At 37.1% G+C, this 23,973-nt stretch overlaps 1 protein-coding gene across 5 annotated transcripts in view; it reads left to right on the forward strand.

Moving 5' to 3' along the window:
* FAM184A (family with sequence similarity 184 member A) overlaps positions 1 to 23,973 on the forward strand; it is a 123,114-nt gene that overhangs the window by 44,607 nt on the left and 54,534 nt on the right. For all 5 annotated transcript variants that reach the window (XR_006966149.1, XM_047101910.1, XM_047101907.1 and 2 more), the window contains exons 2-6: positions 2,251 to 3,105; positions 3,765 to 3,900; positions 5,767 to 5,948; positions 9,055 to 9,252; positions 13,044 to 13,166. Coding sequence is in view for 4 of the 5 variants with exons in the window: in XM_047101910.1 (XP_046957866.1) it covers positions 2,251 to 3,105; positions 3,765 to 3,900; positions 5,767 to 5,948; positions 9,055 to 9,252; positions 13,044 to 13,166 (1,494 nt within the window). In the remaining variant the exon portion in view is untranslated. The remainder of the gene's footprint in view (positions 1 to 2,250; positions 3,106 to 3,764; positions 3,901 to 5,766; positions 5,949 to 9,054; positions 9,253 to 13,043; positions 13,167 to 23,973) is intronic.

A 23,973-nucleotide genomic window follows, 5' to 3' on the forward strand; every position in this document is an offset into this window, starting at 1 on the left:
TAGTTTGTTTTTCTTAAATTCTATTCTAATTTCACCTTTTAATCCATACTTTTGTATGTTACTGTGCTTTTATATCTTCAGCTACTTTTCTAGGCTCTCTAACATCCTAACCCAGCTTGCCAAAATTGTTGTCAAGACCCCCATTTTTAACCAGTTGAACATTTACTGATTTACAGGAATGAATAGTGGTACGAAAATGAAGGTACTGGATATAAAGAAAAGATAGACTCCCGTGAATTTGGGTGGTCTTGGAAGCCTTATTAAAGGATACAGGACTTGAGCTGATGCTTCAAAAACTGCAGGGAAATCAAGTATTAGAAAAAAGAGAAGAGTATTGTTGAGAAATTGTTGACAAGGGGAAGCTCACATCTTCCCATAGTGTTTCATCCCTCGTTATATGGAATCCCACCATGGAGTGGTCCTTTTCAAGATCATTTCCTGGGATAAAATGATGAAAAGTGTGACTTATTATTCTCTAGGGATTCCATCTCTTGTATCATTTCTTTTCCTTCCATGTGCTTAGTAAGATAGTTAGGGGGTTTGTGCAGATTCCCTGGGAAGGTCTGAGACCTGTGGCCTACACCAACTCTGCTCTAAGCATTCTACAAATGGACTTCTCTCCAGCTAGTTGGCATTTTTTTCCCTTAGTGCCTCTTTCAGTCTTTTGTGGGCATCAACATGATGGGTAGGTAAGACCCTGGAGGAAGGTTGTAGGAGTCTACCAACTTTCTTGGGTTATAGGCTACCTTTAGGCTTAAATGTGTAAATGAAAGGAATCCTCTATGGGGATCTTGTCTAGCTCATTAGGGACATAACCTGGGATTTGGAATTAGGGTTATTTAAAAAAGGAGAAACTGGAAATGAGCATTTATTTCTGTTCTGTGCACATATTTCCCTTTGGAAGTAGCTAGCAGGTGAAGTAGCTGGCAAGACAAATGGAGTCCTGCCATCTCTCAGTCTTTTCACCTTTGCTATGATTACATCTCTCAATAGTTAGAGCAGACCAAGTGAGTGTATGAATAGGGGACTGATTCTGGAAGACAAAGCCCTGTGTGGAGAGAGTGAAGCCCCTGCAGTGGGGTAAGCCTCCAATGTGTCTTCAGTGGGGTAAGCCTCCAGTGTGTCTTCTCCTTCCACAAGTACAGCTACAGGCCTAGCAGGTGACCACCTAGATTTAGCAATAGGATCTGGCGTCACCAGGATATGTGAAGAGCCAGGTAGTTTGTTTCTGTTATCTCAGGCTGTATGAACAAGTTCTCTAAAAAAATTGCAACACGTTTGCATCTTAATTGCCTCTGACTTTGGGGCTGGAATCCATTTCTAAAGCCAGAATAAGATCACATTGAAACGAGCAAAGCTCCAGGACACTGATTTTTTAGCTTCTGGATTTTTAGATTGGAGAGTGTTCATTTCTTTTTACTTCACAAGAAAGTGGGTGAACCTGTAAGCCTTAAGTAATAGTCATGAATATTGTACTGTTTGGCTACAGTGGTATGATGGAGGGTATCAAAGAACATACAAGAATGGGAGCATCACTACAAAGGGAGTATGTTGTCATTTGTAATTAAGGTTGGGGAAATGTCAATGGAATCATTAAAATCCAAGGACTAAAATGAAAATAAAGACCTTTGCCCAGATACTCTGGCTCTAGAAACCTGGCTTGCCTGGATTCAGAGGGAAAATTAGGCAGTGAGTAAAACTATAGTGTTTAATATGTGAGCAGAAAAGTACTAACTGGATTTTGTAAGGAGACCACTAGGAACTTGGAGAGAAGAGGATCAGCTTTAAAAACTGACTACAGGAGAATTAGAAGAGGAAATTTCTAAATTTAGAACGTACTAGACATTAAACAGATGAAAGAGCCTTTAAGAAGACTTAAGGCCTAGAACTTCCACTCATGCAAAGCACTAGAGTAAGGCAGATACTTTGAGGCTTTTCTGCTGATCCTCACCCCAAACTAGACTGGACCCTATGGAGAACTCCTTTCTTCTAGGTCTCCTTTGTCTCTTTTCTCCTCACTGTTTCATTTATAGTGGAATCTTCAGATGCAACTTTTCAGGTTGTGCTAAGGTAAAACTTTGCTACGTAAATCAATCTATGAATCTAAAACAATGCATGAAGCTTCAGTATTTAGTATTTACCGTACCCAATTTTGTGTGTTGAAAAATATCAATTCAAATGGAAGAATTAACTTCCAGTAAGAACAGAACATGGTTTGCTCAATTCTTTCCCTTTTTTAAAACTATGCAGGTAATATATGCTTTAAATACTAAAAATGATGAGCATGAATCTGCAATTCAGGCCCTCAAAGATGCTCATGAAGAAGAAATCCAACAGATTCTTGCAGAAACAAGAGAAAAAATATTGCAATATAAAAGCAAAGTAACAGAGGAGTTAGACCTGAAGAGAAAGATTCAGGTTTTAGAAGCATCATTAGAAGACCACATAAAAATGAAGCAGCAGGCTTTGACAGAATTTGAAGCTTATAAGCACAGAGTTGAGGACATGCAACTTTGTGCAGAAGCCCAGCATGTCCAACGCATAGTAACCATGTCTAGAGAGGTTGAAGAGATCAGAAGGAAATTTGAGGAAAGATTACGGAGTTTTGGGCAACTCCAAGTACAGTTTGAAAAAGACAAACGGTTGGCATTGGAAGATTTGCGAACTGCTCATAGACGGGAAATCCAAGAGCTGTTGAAGTCCCAGCAGGATCACAGTGCCTCGGTCAGTAAAGGGCAGGAGAAGGCAGAGGAACTGCACAGGGTGGAGGTGGAGACATTAAACAAAACACTGGAGGAGCTAAGACTTGAACGGAAAAAGCTAATTGAGGATTATGAAGGCAAGTTGAATAAAGCTCAGTCCTTTTATGAGCACGAGCTTGATACTTTGAAAAGGTCACAGCTTTTTACAGCGGAAAGCCTCCAGGCTAGCAAAGAAAAGGAAGCTGATCTTAGAAAAGAATTTCAGGGACAAGAAGCCATTTTAAGAAAAACTATAGGAAAATTGAAGACAGAGTTACAGATGGTACAGGATGAAGCTGGAAGTCTTCGCGACAAATGCCAAAAGCTTCAGATAGCACTTGTTACAGCAGAGAACAATGTTCAGGTAAGTAAAGCCTCTCACTTTCAACCTATGGATACCCACTCTCTTTCCCTCCCCAGTTTTGTCTTTTTCTTTTCAATTAGACTACTTTAACTTTTTTTTTTCCATTTTGCTTTCTTCTGCTTTTCCTTTGTGAGAAAAATCAAGAAAGGGGCAATTTTTACTACTCTGTAGTTATTATGTACTACTAGAATTTCAAATACTACAGGCCCATAAAGATAACTTAAAACCTGATAAAGAAAGGTTTCTATTGAAATAACGTGTTGATATTTTTCACAAGTGACTTGGGAGAGTTAAAATATTGGGCTTTAGTTTTAATTATGTTTTCTCCTTTACCTTCATTAATAATGGTCTGCACAGTGATCAAAAATTTGTTTTCTAAACCTGAAAATAGGTATAGAAAATTTCATAGCTGTTTTTAATATCTGCAGCATTTGAGTGGATTAAAAAAGGTTGAATAGCCTTTCATGATTGGGTCATATGATTTATGAAGGTAAGTTCTAAGTGTTATCAAAACAGATTTAAAACTAGGTATTATTAACTGCGACTTTTGAATACGAGAAAGTTGATGCTTGTAATTTAAGTGAATTGGCATCATTAGCTTAGCTAATTATCTTCGCATCATTCTTGCATATTAGTAATGGCTATTTGATCATTCTTAGGTTCTTCAAAAACAGCTTGATGATGCCAAAGAGGGAGAGATGGACTTACTAAGCAAGCACAAGGAAGTGGAAAGTGAGCTAGCAGCGGCCAGAGAACGTTTACAACAACAGGCTTCAGACCTTGTCCTCAAAGCTAGTATGTGTGACCACAGTTCTTGGTGTATTCCTTAGCTAAAACCAACACTAAAATGTTTACTCAAGACAAAATTTGCCTTCTCTTCTCATACTTTAACATTATTTAGATTCTAAATATTTTAAAGGACTCTAATTTCTTTTTAATCATAAGATAAGCAAATAATAACTTATTTTTAAGAATATATATTTTTAGGGGCGCCTGGGTGGTGCAGTCGGTTAAGCGGCCGACTTCAGCCAGGTCACGATCTTGCGGTCCGTGAGTTCGAGCCCCGCGTCAGGCTCTGGGCTGATGGCTCGGAGCCTGGAGCCTGTTTCCGATTCTGTGTCTCCCTCTCTCTCTCTGCCCCTCCCCCGTTCATGCTCTGTCTCTCTCTGTCCCAAAAATGAATAAACGTTGAAAAAAAAAATTAAAAAAAAAAAAAAAAAAAAGAATATATATTTTTATACAAAAATTAAGAGCAGGTATTTTATCACCGATAAATCATTCACTAAAAGAACAAAGAAGCATTCTAAGAAGTTTTTTGTTCTTTAAAAACATGTTTTAAAGTATTTAAATTAGTGGAACTATATGTGAATTATAGTGCCTCATTTCATTTGGCTTATTAATAAGGATCATTTACATACTAAAGCTGAGTTGCCCATCCTAATATGGCTAATGTTCTCATTTCATAACCTGTACTAGAGGAAGTGGGTGATTCATGTCAGTTCTGAAGTTACATTTTGCCCAAGTGTTTAGTGTGCCAGATGAAGCCATTTGAAGTAATTCTTTGAGAATGTCATTTGATTTGATTGGCTCATCTGTGAATTCCCAGATGACCTTTCTCCTAAGTAGTAGTTTTTCAACTTTAGTGTGTATGAAAATCACCCAAAGGGCTTGTGCAACCACAGATGCTGGGCTCCAGCCTCAGAGCTTCTGATTTAGCAGGTCTGAGATGATCTTCACTGCGGGCTCAAGTTCCCAGGTCTGCTGGTCCAGGGCACTTTGAGAACCACTAGCCTACCTAACACATGCTTTCTGAGACCTTTATCTCACACTCATTTTTCATCTCTCTGTCTCTCTTATTGCCCGTCCCCCTTTTTTGTTGTTGTCATTTATTTATTCTTTGATAACTTGCTGACTTAATCTCTTAATCCACCTTAGTTCTTTATCAGGTTTCTTGTCTAAAACAAATTCAGTTTCAACCAAACCACTGCCTTCCATATTTACTACCTGTGTACAAATTTCTTTCTCTTTAAAATTTTTTTTAATGTTTATTTATTTTTGACAGAGAGAGACAGAGCATGAGTGGGGGAGGGGCAGAGAGAGAGGGAGACACAGAATGCAAAGCAGGCTCCAGGCTCCAAGCTGTCAGCACAGAGCCCGACGCGGGGCTCGAACTCACAGACTGAGAGATCATGACCTGAGCCGAAGTTGGATGCTCAACCGACTGAGCCACCCAGGCGCCCCTAAATTTCTTTCTCTTTATGTGAGAATTTGAAAAAAGAGATTAGAAAAGAACAAATTGCTCATTTTGGCACTGTAGTGCCATCCTCTTTGTTTGACTCCCAAGGCTTTTTTTTACATGCATCTCTGAGAGTTGCTTCTACTTCAGCTTGTTTAGTGTGCAATCTTAAAAAAGGGTCCTGGGTACAGTGATGCAGTGATGTGAAAATAGACCTTTTCCTCGTTTAAATGATTCTACTTGGATAAGAAACATTCCCATGGTAAATATTTCCATTTTATACGGTGAACAAACCAAAGTACTGTTTGTACATGCAGACTATTTATTTCACTCAGGTATTAAGTACAATTGTGTCATTAAATATAAACTTTTACACCACAGTGCAACAAATTTTAAATTGCAGAGTTTTTCTTTTTGGGGTATAGGTCATATTGGAATGCTTCAAGCGACTCAGATGACCCAGGAGGTTACAATTAAAGATCTAGAATCAGAAAAATCAAGGACCAATGAGAGATTGTCTCAGCTTGAAGAAGAAAGAGCTTTTTTGCAAAGCAAAACTCAGAGTCTGGATGAAGAGCAGAAGCAGCAGATTTTGGAACTGGAGAAGGTAAAAAGCAGTAGAGTTTGCCCCCCACCCGCTGTCCCACAACAAAGAAAGGAAAAGAAAAAAAGTTCGGTTTTCTCAGATTTGATTTAAAAAGTGTTTACTTCTACTTCACAGTAACAGTCAATTTTTATGTAATGTTTATGTCTTTTGAGAGAGAGTGGGGGCGGTGCGTAGAGAGAGGGAGAGAGAAAATCCTAAGCAGCTAACATGGGGTTTGAACTCACAAAACTGTGAGATCATGACCTGAGCCAAAATCAAGAGTCAGATGCTTAACCAACTAAGCCACTCAGGAGCTCCAATAACAGTCCATTTCTTAATTCTAGTAAGTTTTTGTCTTTATTTTGAGGAAAAAGATATAAAGCTGGATTATCTATTGTACATGTATTCAGAATATTTTTTTCAGATTTTTTTAATTTTATTTTTTATTTTTTAAAATTTACATCTAAATTAGTTAGCATATAGTGCAACAATGATTTCAAGAGTAGATTCCTTAGTACCCCTTACCCATTTAGCCCATCCCCCCTCCCACAACCCCTCTAGTAACCCTCAGTTTGTTCTCTGTATTTATGAGTCTCTTCTGTTTTGTCCCCTTCCCTGTTTTTATATTATTTTTGTTTCCCTTCCCTTATGTTCATCTGTTTTGTCTCTTAAAGTCCTCATGTGAGTGAAGTCATATGATTTTTGTCTTTCTCTGACTAATTTCACTTAGCATAATACCCTCCAGTTCCATCGACGTCACTGCAGATGGCAAGATTTCATTCTTTTTGATTGCTGAGTAATACTCCATTGTATCTGTATATACCATATTTTCTTTTTCCATTCATCCATCGATGGACATTTGGGCTCTTTCCATACTTTGTCTATTGTTGATAGTGCTGCTATAAACATGGGGATGCATGTGTCCCTTCGAAACAGCACACCTGTATCCCTTGGATAGATGCCTAGTAGTGCAATTGCTGGGTCGTAGGGTAGTTCTATTTTTAGTTTTTTGAGGAACCTCCATACTGTTTTCCAGAGTGGCTGCACCAGCTGGCATTCCCATGTATTCAGAATATTATTAACAATTTATAATGTAAAAACTTAAGACATTTCAACGTATTTCAACCAGAAACTGTGAAACTCTTATTTCAGTGGAATGTACATTGTGGTTGATCATATGTTTTTGTACTGATGAAATGTATTTTTGCCTATACACCTAGGAAATTTCGGTAAAACTTTTGGCAATCATTGAGCTCTGAAAATTCATATACCAACATATTGAATTTCTAGATTAAACAAATAAGACCTATCATTTGTAGAGTAATTGCTGAATATTTATTGCAGTTGTTCAGGTATCAAGTGGGAGTTTTGGAATCTTTCTTTCCCTCAACAACCAGGCATATTAAAAATAAGTCTGATCTCCTTGCCCTTTGCTCACCTCCCATTCATGCCTTACCTGAGTGCCATGTGGTTTCTCTTACAACCACTCCACAGAATGTGTGTTTGCCCCAGCCTCCGGGGACATCCTGGTTGCTGGACTTGATGAATCTCATCCAACAGTGTTACTTATTTCTCTCTGATTTACAACATCTCCCTTTTGGTATTTCACATTCTCCCACATTGTCCTCCTGCCTGCCCGGCCTTGCAGTCTTGTTTGTGAGCTTTCCTTATGTCTGTTCCCTTACCATTTACATTCCCCAGCATTTTCACCTCATTCTATATGCTTTTCCATTCTGGTAACATCAGCTGTCACTTGTTAAGTGATCCCTCCCAAATCTGTTGGCCTAGGCCCCATCTTTTCCCTAAATTTGTGCCCTGTGTGTCTAACTCCCACAAGATATGTTGGTTTCTCACAAACGTGTCAAATCAGCATACCTAGAACTTTCTCCCCTCAGAAGTACTTTCTTTTTCCCCCACTCCTTTTTTCAACCAATAGCACTACTGTGTGTGTAGCTTGGTAAATCAGTTGTTATTGATTACTGTTTCCTTAGCCCTCTTATCTGTTAGGGAGTCCTCTTGGCTTTCTGCTCCCTTAATATATTTTTATTCCATCATATCCCTTCATACCCTTTCGCGGATTCTAGGTTTAGGTTTAGATCATTGTTGCCTGGATTTCAGTTACAGCTTCCTAAGTGCTCTCCCTGCCTCAGCTCACTAGCCTACTGTCAACATGACTGTTGTTAAAAATATGTCAGTTACATAAATTGCAGTGATTTCTCATTCCTATCAGAATAAAAGTCAGAGTCCTTAGCATAAAAGACCCTTTTCCATCATTTGATTCATGCTCCCTGCTGAGCCCCATTCCTTAGCGCTGCCAGCCTCATATCTGCTGTTCCGTCCACACCGCTCAGCTACATGGTCTTCCTATCTTATCTGAACTTCATTACCCAGCTGGCTACTGCTCATTTTTCAAAATGCTGGAAATGGTTTTGAATGCAGGTTTTTGACACCAGATCTAGGTTTGAAATTTTCTCCTCTTTCATTTCGTGATGGACTTGTGAGAATTAAATGAGAACGTGTCATCAGCAGCTCAGATGTTTTCTCTTCTGGAAAGCCTTCCCTGATGTATGTATGTATGTATGTCTCTCTCTCTCTCTCTCTCTCACACACACACACACACACATGCACACACACACCCTTTCCCACCCCATTCAGGTTAGTCTCCTTTCCTGTATACTCTTACAATGTGTGATATACACTCCTTTCATAGAATATATAAAATTATATTTCCATTGTCTTTTGCCTTTTTCCAGACTGTGACTGCTTAAAAGGCATATAATTGGCACTCAGTGAAATTGTATTGAATATCATCTGAGTGGTAAATTGGTAAGCCATTTTGTGTACAGCTTTGACATACAGGAAGGCTTTCTGTCTTAAGCTCACAGATGTGCTAACTCACACTTGGTTCTGACCTAGCCTGTTTTATTACTTGTGTTAAAATTATTAATTTTGTCAGTGCTACCCTATCATTTTCTGAGAACACCAATGATGTAATCTCATGTCCGAAGTCTAAATTCCATAGTACTCAGTTCATTCAAATGTATGTATTTATTGAGTATTCAGAATACTAATAGCAGTAATGAAAAAAGCAGGTGTAATTATTGATCTTTATTTGCTTTAATTTTAGAAAGTAAATGAAGCAAAGAAAACTCAGCAAGAATATTATGAGATGGAGCTAAAAAACCTGCAAAATAGATTGGAAGGGGAGGTTGCTCAATTAAATGAGGCTCATTCTAAGACTTTGGAAGAATTAGCTTGGAAGCATCACATGGCAATTGAAGCTGTCCACAGTAATGCAGTTAAGGATAAGAAAAAACTACAAGCGGTGAGTATAAATTCAACGTAGCATTGCATCATGAACTGGAAGGGTTTCTGTAATGATCCAGTATGACCCATATTGTAGAGTAATGAGTTACTTCATTCTGATGGCTGCTCTCTCATAATCTGTAAATCATGATTCAGAGAGTAATATACTTAAAAATTCTTGTTATCTCCTGTGTGTAAATTGATAGGAGGCATTCCTACTTTGTATGAGCCATGGTAATACTCCCTTGATCTTGAGCTGTTTCTTCATGAGACACTGTCTTAAGTGTGCTCCTCGGGAAGTCTCAACTAGCTGAAGCACTTATTCTCCTGTAGATGTTTCCTTTCGCATAGTAGAAGAAACAAGGTGTCTGACAGATCTGGGATTTACACTGAGCTCTTTGTTTACTGGCTGCCTAAATTTGGGCCTCAAAAACCATGCCTGTCCTCGTGTGACAGATGAAGAGGAGATCCATCTTATAATGTTCCTGTGAAGGTTAAGTGAAATAAAATGTTAAGAACTCAGACATGTCCTAGCATATAGTGATAAGTAAATGTTAGTTTTTAGTATTTCTTATAGTGTGCCAGGCGCTGCAATAGTGTTTTCCATCTGTTTTTTTACTTAATTCCCACCACACTCATAGGTTTAATTTTTGCACCCGCTTTACTGAAGAGGAGATAGAAGAAAGAGAGGTGAAACACTTGTTCAATCACATGCAGCTAGTAAGAATCAGTCAGGTCTTGAACTCAGGTTTCAGATGTCAAACTCTAAGGCGTTTAACCACCACATAAAAGCATGTATTAATGATGATTGTTGTATGTTTTACATAATAGCTTTTTAGAGTTTATTAAGAGCTTTCTTGTATACTCCTCATTACTTAAGGCTTGAAGATTAATGTCATTTTTATTATACAGGTGGTGAAATAGTTTTAATAAACCTAAATGATGTATTCAGTGCCACCAACCTAGTATATAGAAGAAGCAGGATATGAATTGAGAGATTCGCCTCTATGTCTCTTCCTTTTGTGACACAACTAGTTGGAAAAAATATTCAACACTTGAACTTAATTAAAAACTCAAATAAAACTTCCTGTTAAAATGTTATTTCTGTCTAAACCTGCTACTATATGTTTATGTAGCTGGAGACAAATCTTAATGACATGTTATTTCTCAAAATTGTGGTTGTTATTTTCTCTGTGCCAGCTCACTATTCCAGAACGAATTTGTACAGCTTTAATTACGTGGTGCATGTACACGCTTACTGACTCTGTATGTCTGTGTCAGTTGTTCAGGGATTTGTAGTGAAGTATTCAGTGGTAACTGCTGCTTCAGTAAGCTCTTCCATAGCTATTTTTTGTTTTGTTTTTTCATCTCTACATCCCTTATTCACCTTAGCCTTCTCCCTTATTGTGATATTTAACCTGCAGGTGTTCTGCTTTTTGCCTGTCTTTACTCCTCTATATTAAGTTCTAAGTGCTAGAATCTAGGCATCTTTCATCAATATCATTTTTGCCTCATTACTTCTCTCTTAATTATACCCTTGCCCACTGAATTTCAATTTCTGAGCCACCTAAAAATCTGCTTTAAGCTACTTACATTTCTTGCAATCTTTCTTTAAAATGTGGTTGCTATAAAACACATGACATGCATTTCCTGTGTGTGAACATAGTCAAAACTCATGATAGCTTTATCTATCCCCTTCCCTTTTCTCAAAATAACTTATCACTTGCTGTTTCATTCCTCTCTTGCCTAGCTAGCTCATGTCTGAGCCTCAGCTCAGACCAGCCTCCTTTTAGAATAGTCTTTCTCCAATGTCACATTATCTTTTATTATTTTTTTAATGTTTATTTTTGAGAGAGAGAGACAGAGTGTGAGCAGGGGAGGGGCAGAGAGAGAGGAAGACACAGAATCTGAAGCAGGCTCCAGGCTCCATCTGAGCTGTCAGCACAGTCATCTGAGAGCCTGATGCGGGACTTGAACTCACGAGCTGCGAGGTCATGATCTGAGCTGAAGTTGGCTGTTTAATGAGTAAGCCACTCAGGTGCCTCATGTCACATGTTCTTTTAAAGAACATTTACCTAAAGGTGACTTCTTCATTCCGTATTACTTAGTTATCAAAAAGGATTATATTTTTTTTTCAAAACTTGAGTTTACCCACCCCATTTGAAAGTGAATATATAGAGAATCCATGCAGAAAAGAGTTACCATTGCAGGCCTGAAGCTGCTATCCTTAGAAAGGCACGCGGTGCAAAGTTGGCCCTTGCTAGTACCTGGGAACTTGAATTTCGGGAGGGTTTCCACCATTCCCTGATAACAACAGCTCATGTGCCTAAGGTGTTTATGCAAACAATATGGTTTCTCCTGAACATCCGCTTTCCTTCATGAAGTCTGGGTGTTTGGCACATGGTAATCAAGTGGTACCTATGTGATTAGCCCCGAATAAAAAACCTAGGCAATGAGTCTCTCATGAACTTTACTAGAAGACAACATTTCACATTATTGTCACAACTTGCTAGAGAGTCCTGTGTGAGAGGACTCTTGGAAGCTTGTACCTGGCTTCCTACAGGCTTCACCCCCTATGCCTTTTTCCTTTGCTAAATGTGCTTAGTATCCTTTTGCTATAAAGTAAATTATGACTGTGAGGACAACTATATTCTGAGTCCTGTGGGTAATCCCAGCAAATCATCAAACCCAGAGTTTGTTTTGGGAGCTCCACAGAACTGCATTTATTACTCTTCTCACCTTCCACTATAGAAATATTGAACTGCTTGTAACATACCAGGCTCTTTTGTACCTCCATGGTTTTTGCATGGGTTTCTTCTGCTGAACATGTTATATTTCCCCCTTGCTTCACCTCTGTTCCTTACTAGTACACTCCTTCAAACTCTACTTAGGAATTGCATTATCTGTGAAGGTTTCCTCACCAAGATAGAATTTACCAGTTCTCCATCCATGCACTCCTGTAGTCCCTATGGATATTTAATTTTAATCACATATTCTTTTTTTTTTTAATATTTTTAACGTTTATTTATTATGGAGAGACAGAGAGACACAGAGCATGAGCAGGGGAGGGCAGAGAGAGGGGAAGACACAGAATCTGAAGCAGGCTCCAGGCTCCGAGGTGTCAGCACAGAGCCTGACGTGGGGCTTGAACCCACAAACTGTAAGATCATGACCTGAGCCGAAGTCGGTCACCCAACCGACTGAGCCACCCAGGCGCCCCAATCACATATTCTTTAATTGCTTGTTACCTTGAACTAATTAAGGGCAGGCCCCATGTGTTAATACCTGTGTATCCCAAGTACACATCCCAAGTAGCATGCCAGATAGTAGGTGTTCTTCAGTAAGTATCAGTTTACTGGCATTGTTTCTTTAGATGCCTTAATTTTGTACTTGGTAGCTCTGGGCTATGTTCTCGTGTTCCAGAAATGTTACTGGATTTTGGCTCTTTTTATATAAATATAAAATAATTCTATATTCAAGAGATAGTTAGAATTTTTATTTATCTCCCCACATTATCACTTATAGCATACATTCCTGTTACTGACTCAGCTTGATCTAGACCAGTCAAATATTCTTATCATTTAAAAAAAATAATTATTTAACCACATCATAAGTGATTCAGAATGACAGAATCTAATCCCTTAGGATTAGTTAGGTTGAATAATAACTCCAATATTATTAATTAACAATAAGGCTAATTTGAAGAGCAAAATATCAAAATATAAAACAGAATAGTAGTCTTTTTCTTGGAGTCTTTGAGGTATACAATGTTTGCAATTTTGTTAATGGTTAAAAATGTCTCTTCCTAAGGAATTAGAGGAACAGTATAAAAAGGAGAAACTAAACCTGGAAGAGGATAAAAGTCAACTTCAACGAGAGCTGGAAAACTTGAAGGAAGAGCTGGAAGACAAGCTGAATACAGCCAATCAAGAGGCAAGAATTCTTTAGCCTTATCACCTGTGTTATGTCTTATCCATAACATCCTTATTTGGTAATGTTGTACCAGAGATGGTAAAATATCTAGAGTAAAAATAATCACTTTGCTTCATGCTGAATTTTTCATAATACATTGGTTATATCTTACCAGGTAAAAATTTACTACCCAAAACATTAGACCCAGGTGCTTTTGTGGGGAAAAGCAAAAAAAAGGATAATGTCACCATATGAAAAATAATTGAAAAGGTTTATACACCCTTTTGTAAAACACAGACTTAGTATTCTCTACACTGTATCTCCATTTTAAAAAGAGAGATTTTATAACATCTGGAGAGTGACATCTAAAATAATTTTTAAATGCTATAAGAAAATAGTATTCTTTAGCTTAGAGAAGGCTAAGAGTATAAAAAGAATGTGAATTCACAAATTCTGTTGTGAATAAAATAAATGTAAAGACAATTTAAAAATTCTAATATTGTTTGTTCTTTTCCTTTCTCTCTGTAGCCCAGGTTCACCTATACCCTAGAATAGCCACACCTGTTGTCTTTTTTTTTCCTTCCATTCCAGTTCATCCTTCATGTGTGTGGACAGTCTTGTCTTGCAGAGTGCTCTTCCTAAGACAAGTTCTTGTCTTGACATTTCTCATCTTGTCAGCTGTTCCTGCCTCAATAGCGTCATCTCTCCCAAGATTGTCTAAGTCCTGCTTTCTCATCACTCAGCTGCTGCTCCCAGAAACCATGCCAACACAGGAGTGCCCCTGGGCATGCTAATCATTTGCACCCAGTCTTCTTTACTTATCTTTAAACATTTATTCAGAGAAGGCACCAATCACTGTGTTTGGGAATGATAGAATTAAGACTGTTGCAGGTTTCCCCTGCTTGTCTGTAGGTAGAGTGTCCTCAGAAACCTTTTGTAAGCTGAAATGGTGTAAGGTGAATAAGCAGTTATGATTAATTTATATGGAAAATTGTTTGAGCATTCCAAGACCCCAAAATTAACCTCTCTTAGGCTTTTCTGATACCTTAGGACCCATCTTGCTAACAGATACACACAAAAAATATCCAGCAACTGCACAGATGCTCACAGACACAGTTCAAAGCTATGGTAGTGTGATACTGAAATGCTGAGTGTGGTTCCGAAGGAAGGAACTAGGTGGGGCCCTCTCACTTCCTGGGGTGCATGCTGTTTCTGTGAGGGTTCACTGCAAAACAGATGCTGAATGCTATTTTATTTTTTGCCTTTTTTTTTTTTGTAAAAGTGAAAATCTCTCCAGATTATTTCTGTTAGCAAAAATAGGTACTACTGTAGGTATTTTGTGAAAGTGAAGTAGCATAAAATGAACTTTCAAAAAGCAGGTGTTTTAGCTATATTAGATTAGGTCAGCCTCTCTTCTCTTGTCCAAGATAATTCACTGCTGCTCCATATTTGCATATTTCTCTTGGCAGGATATGATCCTTGCAGTTATGGTGTCCTGCTCTCATTAGAAGGCAGTTCAGTGACCATCTGTGTTTCTCATTAAGCTCCCCCAGGGTCTCCTCTCAGTTGCAAATGGTTTAAGCATTCCTGCAATCTACACACTGTAATCTCACTGAGAAGAGCTATAATAAACATGTAATTGATTTTCCTTTTAGATACTTTCTCAATTATGCTTTAGTACCCTGGTAATGTTTTGGTGCCATATTAGAATATGCCCCAAGAGAAAAGAATTGAAAATGGTGGAGCAGCATGGAGACCCTCAGCTCATCTCATCCCTGAAACACAGGTAGATCAGCACCAAACCATTTTGCACACCTAGGAAATTGATATGAGGATTAACACAATGATATGCATAACTTGAGCCACAGAACTCAGCAGGAATTCACCCCAAAAGAAAAAACAGGAAGAAATGACAGGCAGGGGCTTAATCAACACAGATCTAAGCAAGATGTCTGAACTAGAATTTAGAATCACTATAGTAAGAATACTAGCTGTGGTCGAAAAAAGCATAGAATCCCCTTCTCTGGAGATAAAAGAAGTAAAATCTAGTCAGGATGAAATTAAAAATGCCATAATTGAGATGCAATCTTGAATGGATACCACAGCAGCAAGGATGGATGAAACAAAGCAACAAATCAGCGATATAGAAGACACAATTATGGAGAATAACGAAGCAGAAAAAAGAGGAAAACAAAGGTGAAAAAACATGATAAAAGACTTAGAGAACTCAGTGTCTTATTAAAAAGGAATAACACCGAAATCATAGGAGGCCAAGAAGATGAACAGAGAAAAAGAGGGCAGATGGTTTATGTGAGCAAATGATAGTGGAAAACTTTCCTACTCTGAGGAAGGACACAGACATCAAAATCCAAGAAGCACAGAGAACTCCCATTAGATTCAACAAAAACCAAACATCACCAAGGCATATCATAGTCAAATTCACAAAATAAACAGACAAGGAGGGGGCACCTGGGTGGCTCATTGGTTAAGCGTCTGACTTTGGCTCAGGTCATGATGTCACAGTTTGTGAGTTCAAGCCCTGTGTAGGGCTTTGCGGCTCGGAGCCTAGAGCCTGCTTCAAATTCTGTCTCTGTCTCTCTCTGCCCCTTCCCTTCTTGCACACATGCTGTCTCTCAAAAATAAATAAATAATAAATAAAATACACAGACAAGGAAAAAATTATGAAAGTAGCAAGGGGAAAGAAGTCCTTAACCTGTAAGGGAAGGCAGATCGGGTTTACAGTAGACCTATCCACAGAAAGTTGGCAGGCCAGAAAGGAGTGTCAGGATATATTCAACGTGCTGAATTGGGAAAATATGCAGCCAAGAATTCTTTACCCAGCAAGGCTGTCATTCAAAATACAAGGAGAAATAGTTTCTCAGACAAACAAAAACTAAAGGAGTTCGTGACCACTAAACTAGCCCTGCAGGAAATTTTAAGGGGGACTCTTTGGAGAAAAGATGTAACAAAACCATGAAGACCAAAAGCAACAAAGACTAGAAAGGACCAGAGAACATTACCAGAAACATCAAGTCTACAGACACCACAATGGCACTAAATTCATGTCTTTCAGTACTCACTCTAAATGTCTATGGACTGATTGCTCCAATCAAAAGACATAGGGTATCAGAATGAATAAGAAAACAAAACCAATCTATATCTGCTTACAAGAGACTCATTTTAGACCAAAAACACCTGCAGATTGAAAGTAAGGGGATGGAGAACCATCCATCATGCCAGTGGTCATCAAAAGAAAGCTTGAATAGCCATGCTCATATTAGACAAACTAGATTTTAAAATAAAAACTGTAACAATAAATGAAAAAGGGCATTATATCATAAATAAGGGGTCTATCCACCAAGAAGATCTATCAGTTGTAAATATTTATGTCCCAATGTGGAAGAACCCAAATATATAAATTACATTTATATATTTACATTATATATAAACTTACATATGTTTTATTATAATTGTGTGATTAACACAAACATAAAGAAACTCATTGATAATAGTACCATAATAGGGGACCTTAACACCCCACTTACAATAATGGACAGATCATCTAAGTAGAAAATCAACAGGAAACAAAAGCTTTGAATGACACACTGGACTGGATTGACTTAACAGATATATTCAAACCATTTCATCCTAAAGCAGCATATACACATTCTTCTTGAGTGCACATGGAACATTCTCCAAAATAGATCACATACTGGGACACAAATCAAGCCTCAACAAGTACAAAAAGATCGAGATCATACCTTGCATATTTTCAGACAACACTATGAAACTTGAAATCAGTGACAAGGAAAAATTTTGAAAGGTCTTGAATACTTAAAGAACATCCTACTAAAGAATGAATGGGTTAACCAAGAAATTAAAGAGGAAATTGAAAAGTACAGGGAAGCCAATGAAAATGGAAACACACCAGCCCAAAACCTCTGGGATGCAGCAAAGGCTGTCACAAGAGGGAAATATATAACAATCCAGGCCTTCCTAAAGAAGGAAGAAAGTCTCAAATACACAACCTAAACTTTCACCTAAAGAGCTGGAAAAAGAATAGCAAATAAAGCCCAAAACCAGCAGAAGAAGGGAAATAATAAAGAGTAGAGCAGAAACCAATGATACCGAAATCAAGAAAACAGTAAAACAGATCAATGAAACCAGGAGCTAATTCTCTGAAGGAGTAACAAAATTGATAACGCTCAGCCAAATTATCAACAAGGAAATGACCCAAATAAATAAAATAACAAATGAAAGAGGAAATATCACAACCAACACTGCAGAAATACAAACAATAATAAGAGAATATTATGAGCAATTATATGTCAACAAATTGGGCAATCTGGAAGAAATGCACAATTTCCTAGAAACATATAAACTATCAAAACAAACAGGAAGAAATAGAAAACTTGAACAGACCCATAACCAGTAAAGAAATTGAATCAGTACTCAGAAGTCTCCCAACAAACAAGAGTCCAGGGCCAGATGACTTTCCAGGAGAATTCTACCAGCAGTTTACTACCTGACATGTCTCCAGAGGCAAGGGAAACAAAAACAAAAATGAACAATAGGAATCTCATCAAGATAAAAAGCTTCTGCACAGTGAAGAAAACAATCAGGAAAACTAAAAGGCAACCAATGTAATGGGAGAAGATATTTGCAAATGACGTATCAGATACAGGGTTAGTATCCAAAATCTATAAAAAAAAAACTTACCAAACTCAACACCCAAAAGACAAATAATCCAGTGAAGAAATGGGCAAAATACATGAATAGACACTTTTCCGAAGAAGACATCCAGATGGCTAACAGACACATGAAAAAAATGCTCCATATCACTCATCATGAGGGAAATACCAATTGAAAACCACAATGAGCTCACACCTGTCAGAATGGTTAAAATGAACAACTCAGGCAACAACAGATGTTGGCAAGGATTCAGAGAAAGAGGGATCTTTTGCACTGCTGGTGGGAATGCAAACTGGTATAGCCATTCTGGAAAAAAGTATGGAGATTCTTCAAAAAATTAAAAATAGAACTCCCCTACAATCCAGCAATTGCACTACTAGGTATTTATCCAAGGGATACAGGTATACTGTTTCGAAAGGCACATGCACCCTAATGTTTATAGCAGCATTATCGACAATAGCCAAAGTATGGAAAGAGCCCAAATGTCCATTGACTGATGAATGGGTAAAGAAGATGTGGTATATATATTCAATGGAATATTATCCAATGATCAAAAAGAATGAAATCTTACCATTTGCAACAATGTGGCTTGAACTAGAGTGTATTATGCTAAGCAAAATAAGTCAGTCAAAGGCAAATGTATGATTTCATTCATATGTGGAATTTAAGATACAAAACATGAATATAAGGGAAGGGAAGCAAAAATAAAAACAGAGGGAGACAAATCACAGGAGACTCTTAAATATAGGGAATAAACTGAGGGTTGCTGGAAGGGTGTTGGATAGGAGGGAAGGGCTAAATGGGCAAGGGGCATTAAGGAGGGCATTTTTTGGGATGAGCACTGGGTGTTACATGTAAGTGATGAATCACTAAATTCTGTTCCTGAAATCATTATTCTGCTATATGTTAACTATCTTGTATTTAAGTTAATAAAATAAAAAAAGAACCACTCCCCAAGAATTTGCCTGGCTCATCCCTCTGTATGTACCTACCCTTTCCTTCAGCCTGGACATCTTTTTTTTTTTTTTTTTTTTTTTTTTTTTTTGTCCTACTTTGCTGGATAAGATGCCTAGAGATAATAAGTTTTCTTGTTTTGTTTCCTGCTCTTAAAGTGAAGGATGTCAACATTTTATAGTTAATTATCATGCTTCTCTAAAATTTTATTTTGTAAATGTTCTTTATCAGGTTTAGGAATTCTCTTATAATTCTAGTTTCCTAACTTAAATCACAAATTGATGTTGATTTTTCTGCATCTGTCGAGATCATACTTTTTTTCTTTAATTTGTTAATGTGGTACCTTATATTAATTTTCAAATATTAAATCAACTTTGGATTTCTAAAGTAAGCCCAAGGTAGTCATAATAGATTATATATATCTTTTTGTGTATAATAACTAGATTCAGTTTATTAATATTCATTTTGGGAGTTTTTTAAGCCTAGGTTCAACTAATATTGCTTTGTGCTTTTCCCTTTTAATACCATCCTTTCTAGTTTTGAAATCAAGGTCCTATTAGCCTCTTAAAATGAAAGACTTATATCCTTTTCTGTTCTATGGGAGATTTGTGTGAGATTGACATGCTTTTTAAACTTTAACTGCATCATGGTTAAATATTGTTTGTATGAAAGCAATTTTTAAATTTTTAAATTCATCAAAGAAATTTAATATTCTGGGTGTGTCCAATTTTTCAATGTAGTCTTGTATCCCAGTTCATTAAACAAGATTTTAAGTTATTTTCTTCAATATTCTGTGTTCCAAATATTATATTCTTTTTGAATTTTATCTTTTTCATATATCACTTACTAAAAACTGATACTTTGATGGGGGATTTGTTTATTTCTTATATTCTTTCAATTTTTGCTTTAAATATTTAAAAGTTTTGTTATGTGCATACAAATATAAAATTTTTTTAGCTATTTAATGAATCATGATTTGTGGTTTAGTCTGTGTTGTCTGATAGTGTGTCACCAGCTTTATTTTGGTTTGTTATGATTGGTATATCTTTTTCCATCTACTGATGGTTACATGTGCCTCTTGCCAACCACATATAGCTGCATTTTATCTAGTCTTAAGTTTGTTTTATTTTATTGTATTTTATTTTACTTTATTTTAAAGTTTATTTATTTTGAGTGAGAGTGCATGTGAGGGAGGGAAAGAAAGAGGGAGAGACAAATTTCCGTGCAGGCTCCACTCAGCACAAAGCCCAACACAGGGATTGATCCCACAACAGCAGGATCATGACCTGAGCCTAAATCAAGAGTCAGATGCCCAACTGACTGAGCCACCCAGGCACACCTGAAATTTGTACCTTTTAAATAGAGATTTTATTCCATTTACATTTATTAGATGGAAAATAGATATATCTATGGAAAGATGGGGGAAAGAATTAAGGGGTACTTCATAAAAACTGAGAGTGATTGTTTTAGAAAAAAAATTAATGAATGTATTATCTTCATAAGATGGATCTTGATACTCTTAGAATTGATAAAACCTAAAAACATAAGTAGGTCAGCTAGGGATTTCAGTGATAAATTCATGAATGCCCAAATCATATGAAGATATATTAAGGGAAGCTAGTGAGTCTAAAATCTCAGGGGGAGGATAATCCTGTTATCCTATCAAATGTTATTTGGGGTCACCTTTGAGGACAAAATACTAGACTGGTCAATAAAATCTGTTACAGTCTTTTTAAATGTTCTGATGTAAGTTGTAGATTTTCTTCTGGACATAAGATTTTTAAGCGTATACATAGTTCAGTAGTTAGTTACAATAAACATCATTTGGCTTTATTATAAAATGTTGTATCACAGATGATACATTACCTGACACATAAGAGATCAGTATTTGCAAATGAAATATTTGTTGAATGAATAAAACTCATTGAAAACTAAGTCAACTTAGTTTAATAATAATAAATAAGATTATTAGTTTTCTATTGCTGTGTAACAGATTACCAAAAACTTAGTGGCATCACACAGCTCATGTTTATTACCTCATGGTTTTGTGGGTCAGGAGTCCAAGTATGGGTTAGCTGGGTCCTCTGTTCAGGATCTCGCAAGGCTGAAATCAAGGTGATAGCCATACTGCAGTCCCATTTGAGGCACAGGATCCTTTTTTAAGCTTACTGGTTGTTGTCAGAATTCATTTCTTTGTGGCTGTATGACTGAGGTCCCTGTTTCTTGATAGCTGTTGACCAGAAATCGCTCTCTACTTCTAAAAGCCCCCCTCAAGCCCTTGCAACATGACTGCCTCCTCTTATAACATAGCAGTTTACTTGTTCAAGGCTATCAGGAAAACTTTAGTGGCTTTGAATTTCTCTGGTTTCTAAGGGCTCACCCAATTATGTCAGACCCATCTAGAGTAGTATCTTTTTGGATAACCTTAAAGTCAACTACAGTTAAGGATCTTAATTATATCTACAAGATCCCTTTTGCTAAATAACATAATACAATTATGGGAGCAAATCCCATCATATATGCCTAAGTCCCAGGGAAAGTGAGGGTCAGAGAGGGGTCATATTAGAATTCAGCCTACTGAAACACACAAATAACTAATTTCTCTGGCTCCTGTAGCGGCTACACTAGCATTTAGGTAATAGAAGACAAACAGGTTATTTATTGTGATGATTTAGAGAACAGGATTGAGTTTCTAAAGTCTGTTCTGGAATATCCATAATATATTCCTTTCAAAGGCACTAATTGGTACGTGCTAAAGTTTTGAACATTGCTCTTTATGAACTTAAGCAATTTTACAAAAAAAAAAAAAGTAACATGAGGAACGTTTTCAGGATTCCAGATTTTCTAATGGTATTTAATATGTGTATGTGCATTTTAGTATGGTTGCAATCTATATTCACAGTACTTTGTGTACTTGATTTATAAAACTTTTTTACATATAAATATTTGCATTTAATTTTGTCTACATGTTAGTCATTTAAAATATTCATATAGTGTTCCATTATATATCTTTACCATAGTTGCTTAAACATTTTCTTTGTTGAGCATTTAATGTTTTAAATACTTTATTATAAAGATAATTTTAAGGAGTTGCTCCCTCTTAACTTGAGGAGAAAGGGTGATCGTGCAAAGGCCATGGCCAGTATGGCAGGATTGCGGTTTCCTAAGGCCAGTTCTTTGTCCTCATCAGTGACCAACCAAGTTGTATTTCAGCCATGAGCCCTGAAAGCCTGAGGAGCCTGGGGTATTAGAGAAGACTTCTCTGAATGCTGTTTATCAGTGTCTTATTTTTACTGGTAATTGGATAAATTATCAGTTCTATTAATACTTTTTATTTTTAAAAATTATTTCCTTTTTGTGTAACTCTTGCCCTCAATGAAATTACTGGGTCAGAGTAGGAATAATGTTATACGTCAAGTTATTTATTACTAAATTGCTCTCCAGAAAAGTTGGAACTACAGTCCGGTGACATCAGTAATATTGCATATCTTTTATGATTTGGGAAACATTTATTGACTACATGATATCTTCTAGATGGTAGTGATACTTTGACAAAATGTCAAGGAGCTCATAGTTTCAAGTGACTGTTATGAATTGGTGATAAATACAATGTATTTTTAAAGTTCAGAGGAGGGAGTGATTCTCTACCATAAGTGTTCATAAAAACTCTGGAGAATGTAATATTGGAGAATTTTTAAATGTGGTATGGGAGGTGGTCTTTGAAAGGTGGGTGTAAATTTTCCAGCTGTAAGAATGATGAAAGACAGTATGGGTATGAAGATTAGTATAAGTAGGGTCATATTGGTATACAAGCTATAATGCCTTGGTGAACCATAAAAAGTTATTATTTATTTCTAATGTTTAATTGTGCAGCATTTTAAGGTTTTTGTCTATTTAAACATATCAATTCTGTCTAATTATATTCTTAGTTTCTTGAATAGATCTTGTCTATTCTTTATGGTAATAACTACAATACTAAGTTTTTTCTTTTTTCTTTTTCTTTTCTGCAATTTATTTATTTATTTATTTTTGAGACAGAGCATGTGAGCAGGGGACGGGCAGAGAGAGAGGGTGAGAGAGAACCCCAAGCAGGCCCTGCACCATCAGCACAGAGCCCATTGTGGGGCTCCATCTCACGAACTGTGAGATCATGACCTGAGCTGAGACCAAGAGTCAGACGCTTAACTGACTGAGCCACCCAAGCATCCCTATCAGTTTTTTCATGTATTCCATTTGTGCGTGTAACTGTTACTCATTTGAAAATTATCTGGATTGTGAAACAAAATTTTTTTGGCAAGCCAGATCAACACAAAAAGTAAAGATACAGATAAGCTAGATTGATTAGAGAAAGGGGGCATAAATTCAGTGACAGAGAAAATGTTAAAACATGGAATGAATATCATATTCTATTCTTTAGGAAAAAAGATGACTTTGTATAAAATTTTAAATTTCTGAAATGACTCAAAGTAGTTGATTAACTTGACCGAACTAATTATAACCACGAAATAAAGACTCCCAACATGTATCTAGAGAGGCACCAGGCCCAGAGGATTTTAATGGATGAATTTCATTAAAAATTTTAAGAAACAGAGGGGCTCCTGGGTGGCTGGCTCATTTGGTTAAGGATCCAAGTCTTTTTTTTTTTTCTTTTAAATTTTTTTGTTTACATTTATTCATTTTTGAGAGACAGAGAGAGTGCAAGTGGGGGAGGGGCATAGAGAGAGGAAAACACAGAATCTGAAGCAGTCTCCAGGCTCTAAACTGTCAGCACAGAGCCTGATGCAGGGCTCAAATCCATGAACCACGAGATCATGACCTGAGCCAAAGTCAGAAGCTTAACTGACTGAACCACCCAGGCACCCCAAGGGTCTGAGTCTTGATTTTGGCTCAGGTCGTGATCTCATGGTTCATGGGATCAAGCCCCTAATTGGGCTCACGCTGCAGCGTGGAGCCTGCTTGGCACTGTCTTTTTTCCTCCCTTTCTGACCCTACCCATCTCAAATAAACAAACTTAAAATTTCAAATAAATCTTAACTGTGAAAATATTTCAGAGTACAGAAAAAAATAGAAGCTTCCCAGCTCATTTTATGAAGTTGGTATCCATCACCAGAATTGTCCAGTATATAAACATCTGTGTGGAAAGGGGACAGGAAAAGGGGTGCTGAATTGAGACGAGGTTGAA

Source organism: Lynx rufus, unplaced genomic scaffold (genome assembly GCF_022079265.1).
Source record: "Lynx rufus isolate CCGP_SWC_20201006 ecotype Redwood Valley unplaced genomic scaffold, mLynRuf1.p SCAF_6, whole genome shotgun sequence".
NCBI classification, from domain to species: domain Eukaryota; kingdom Metazoa; phylum Chordata; class Mammalia; order Carnivora; family Felidae; genus Lynx; species Lynx rufus.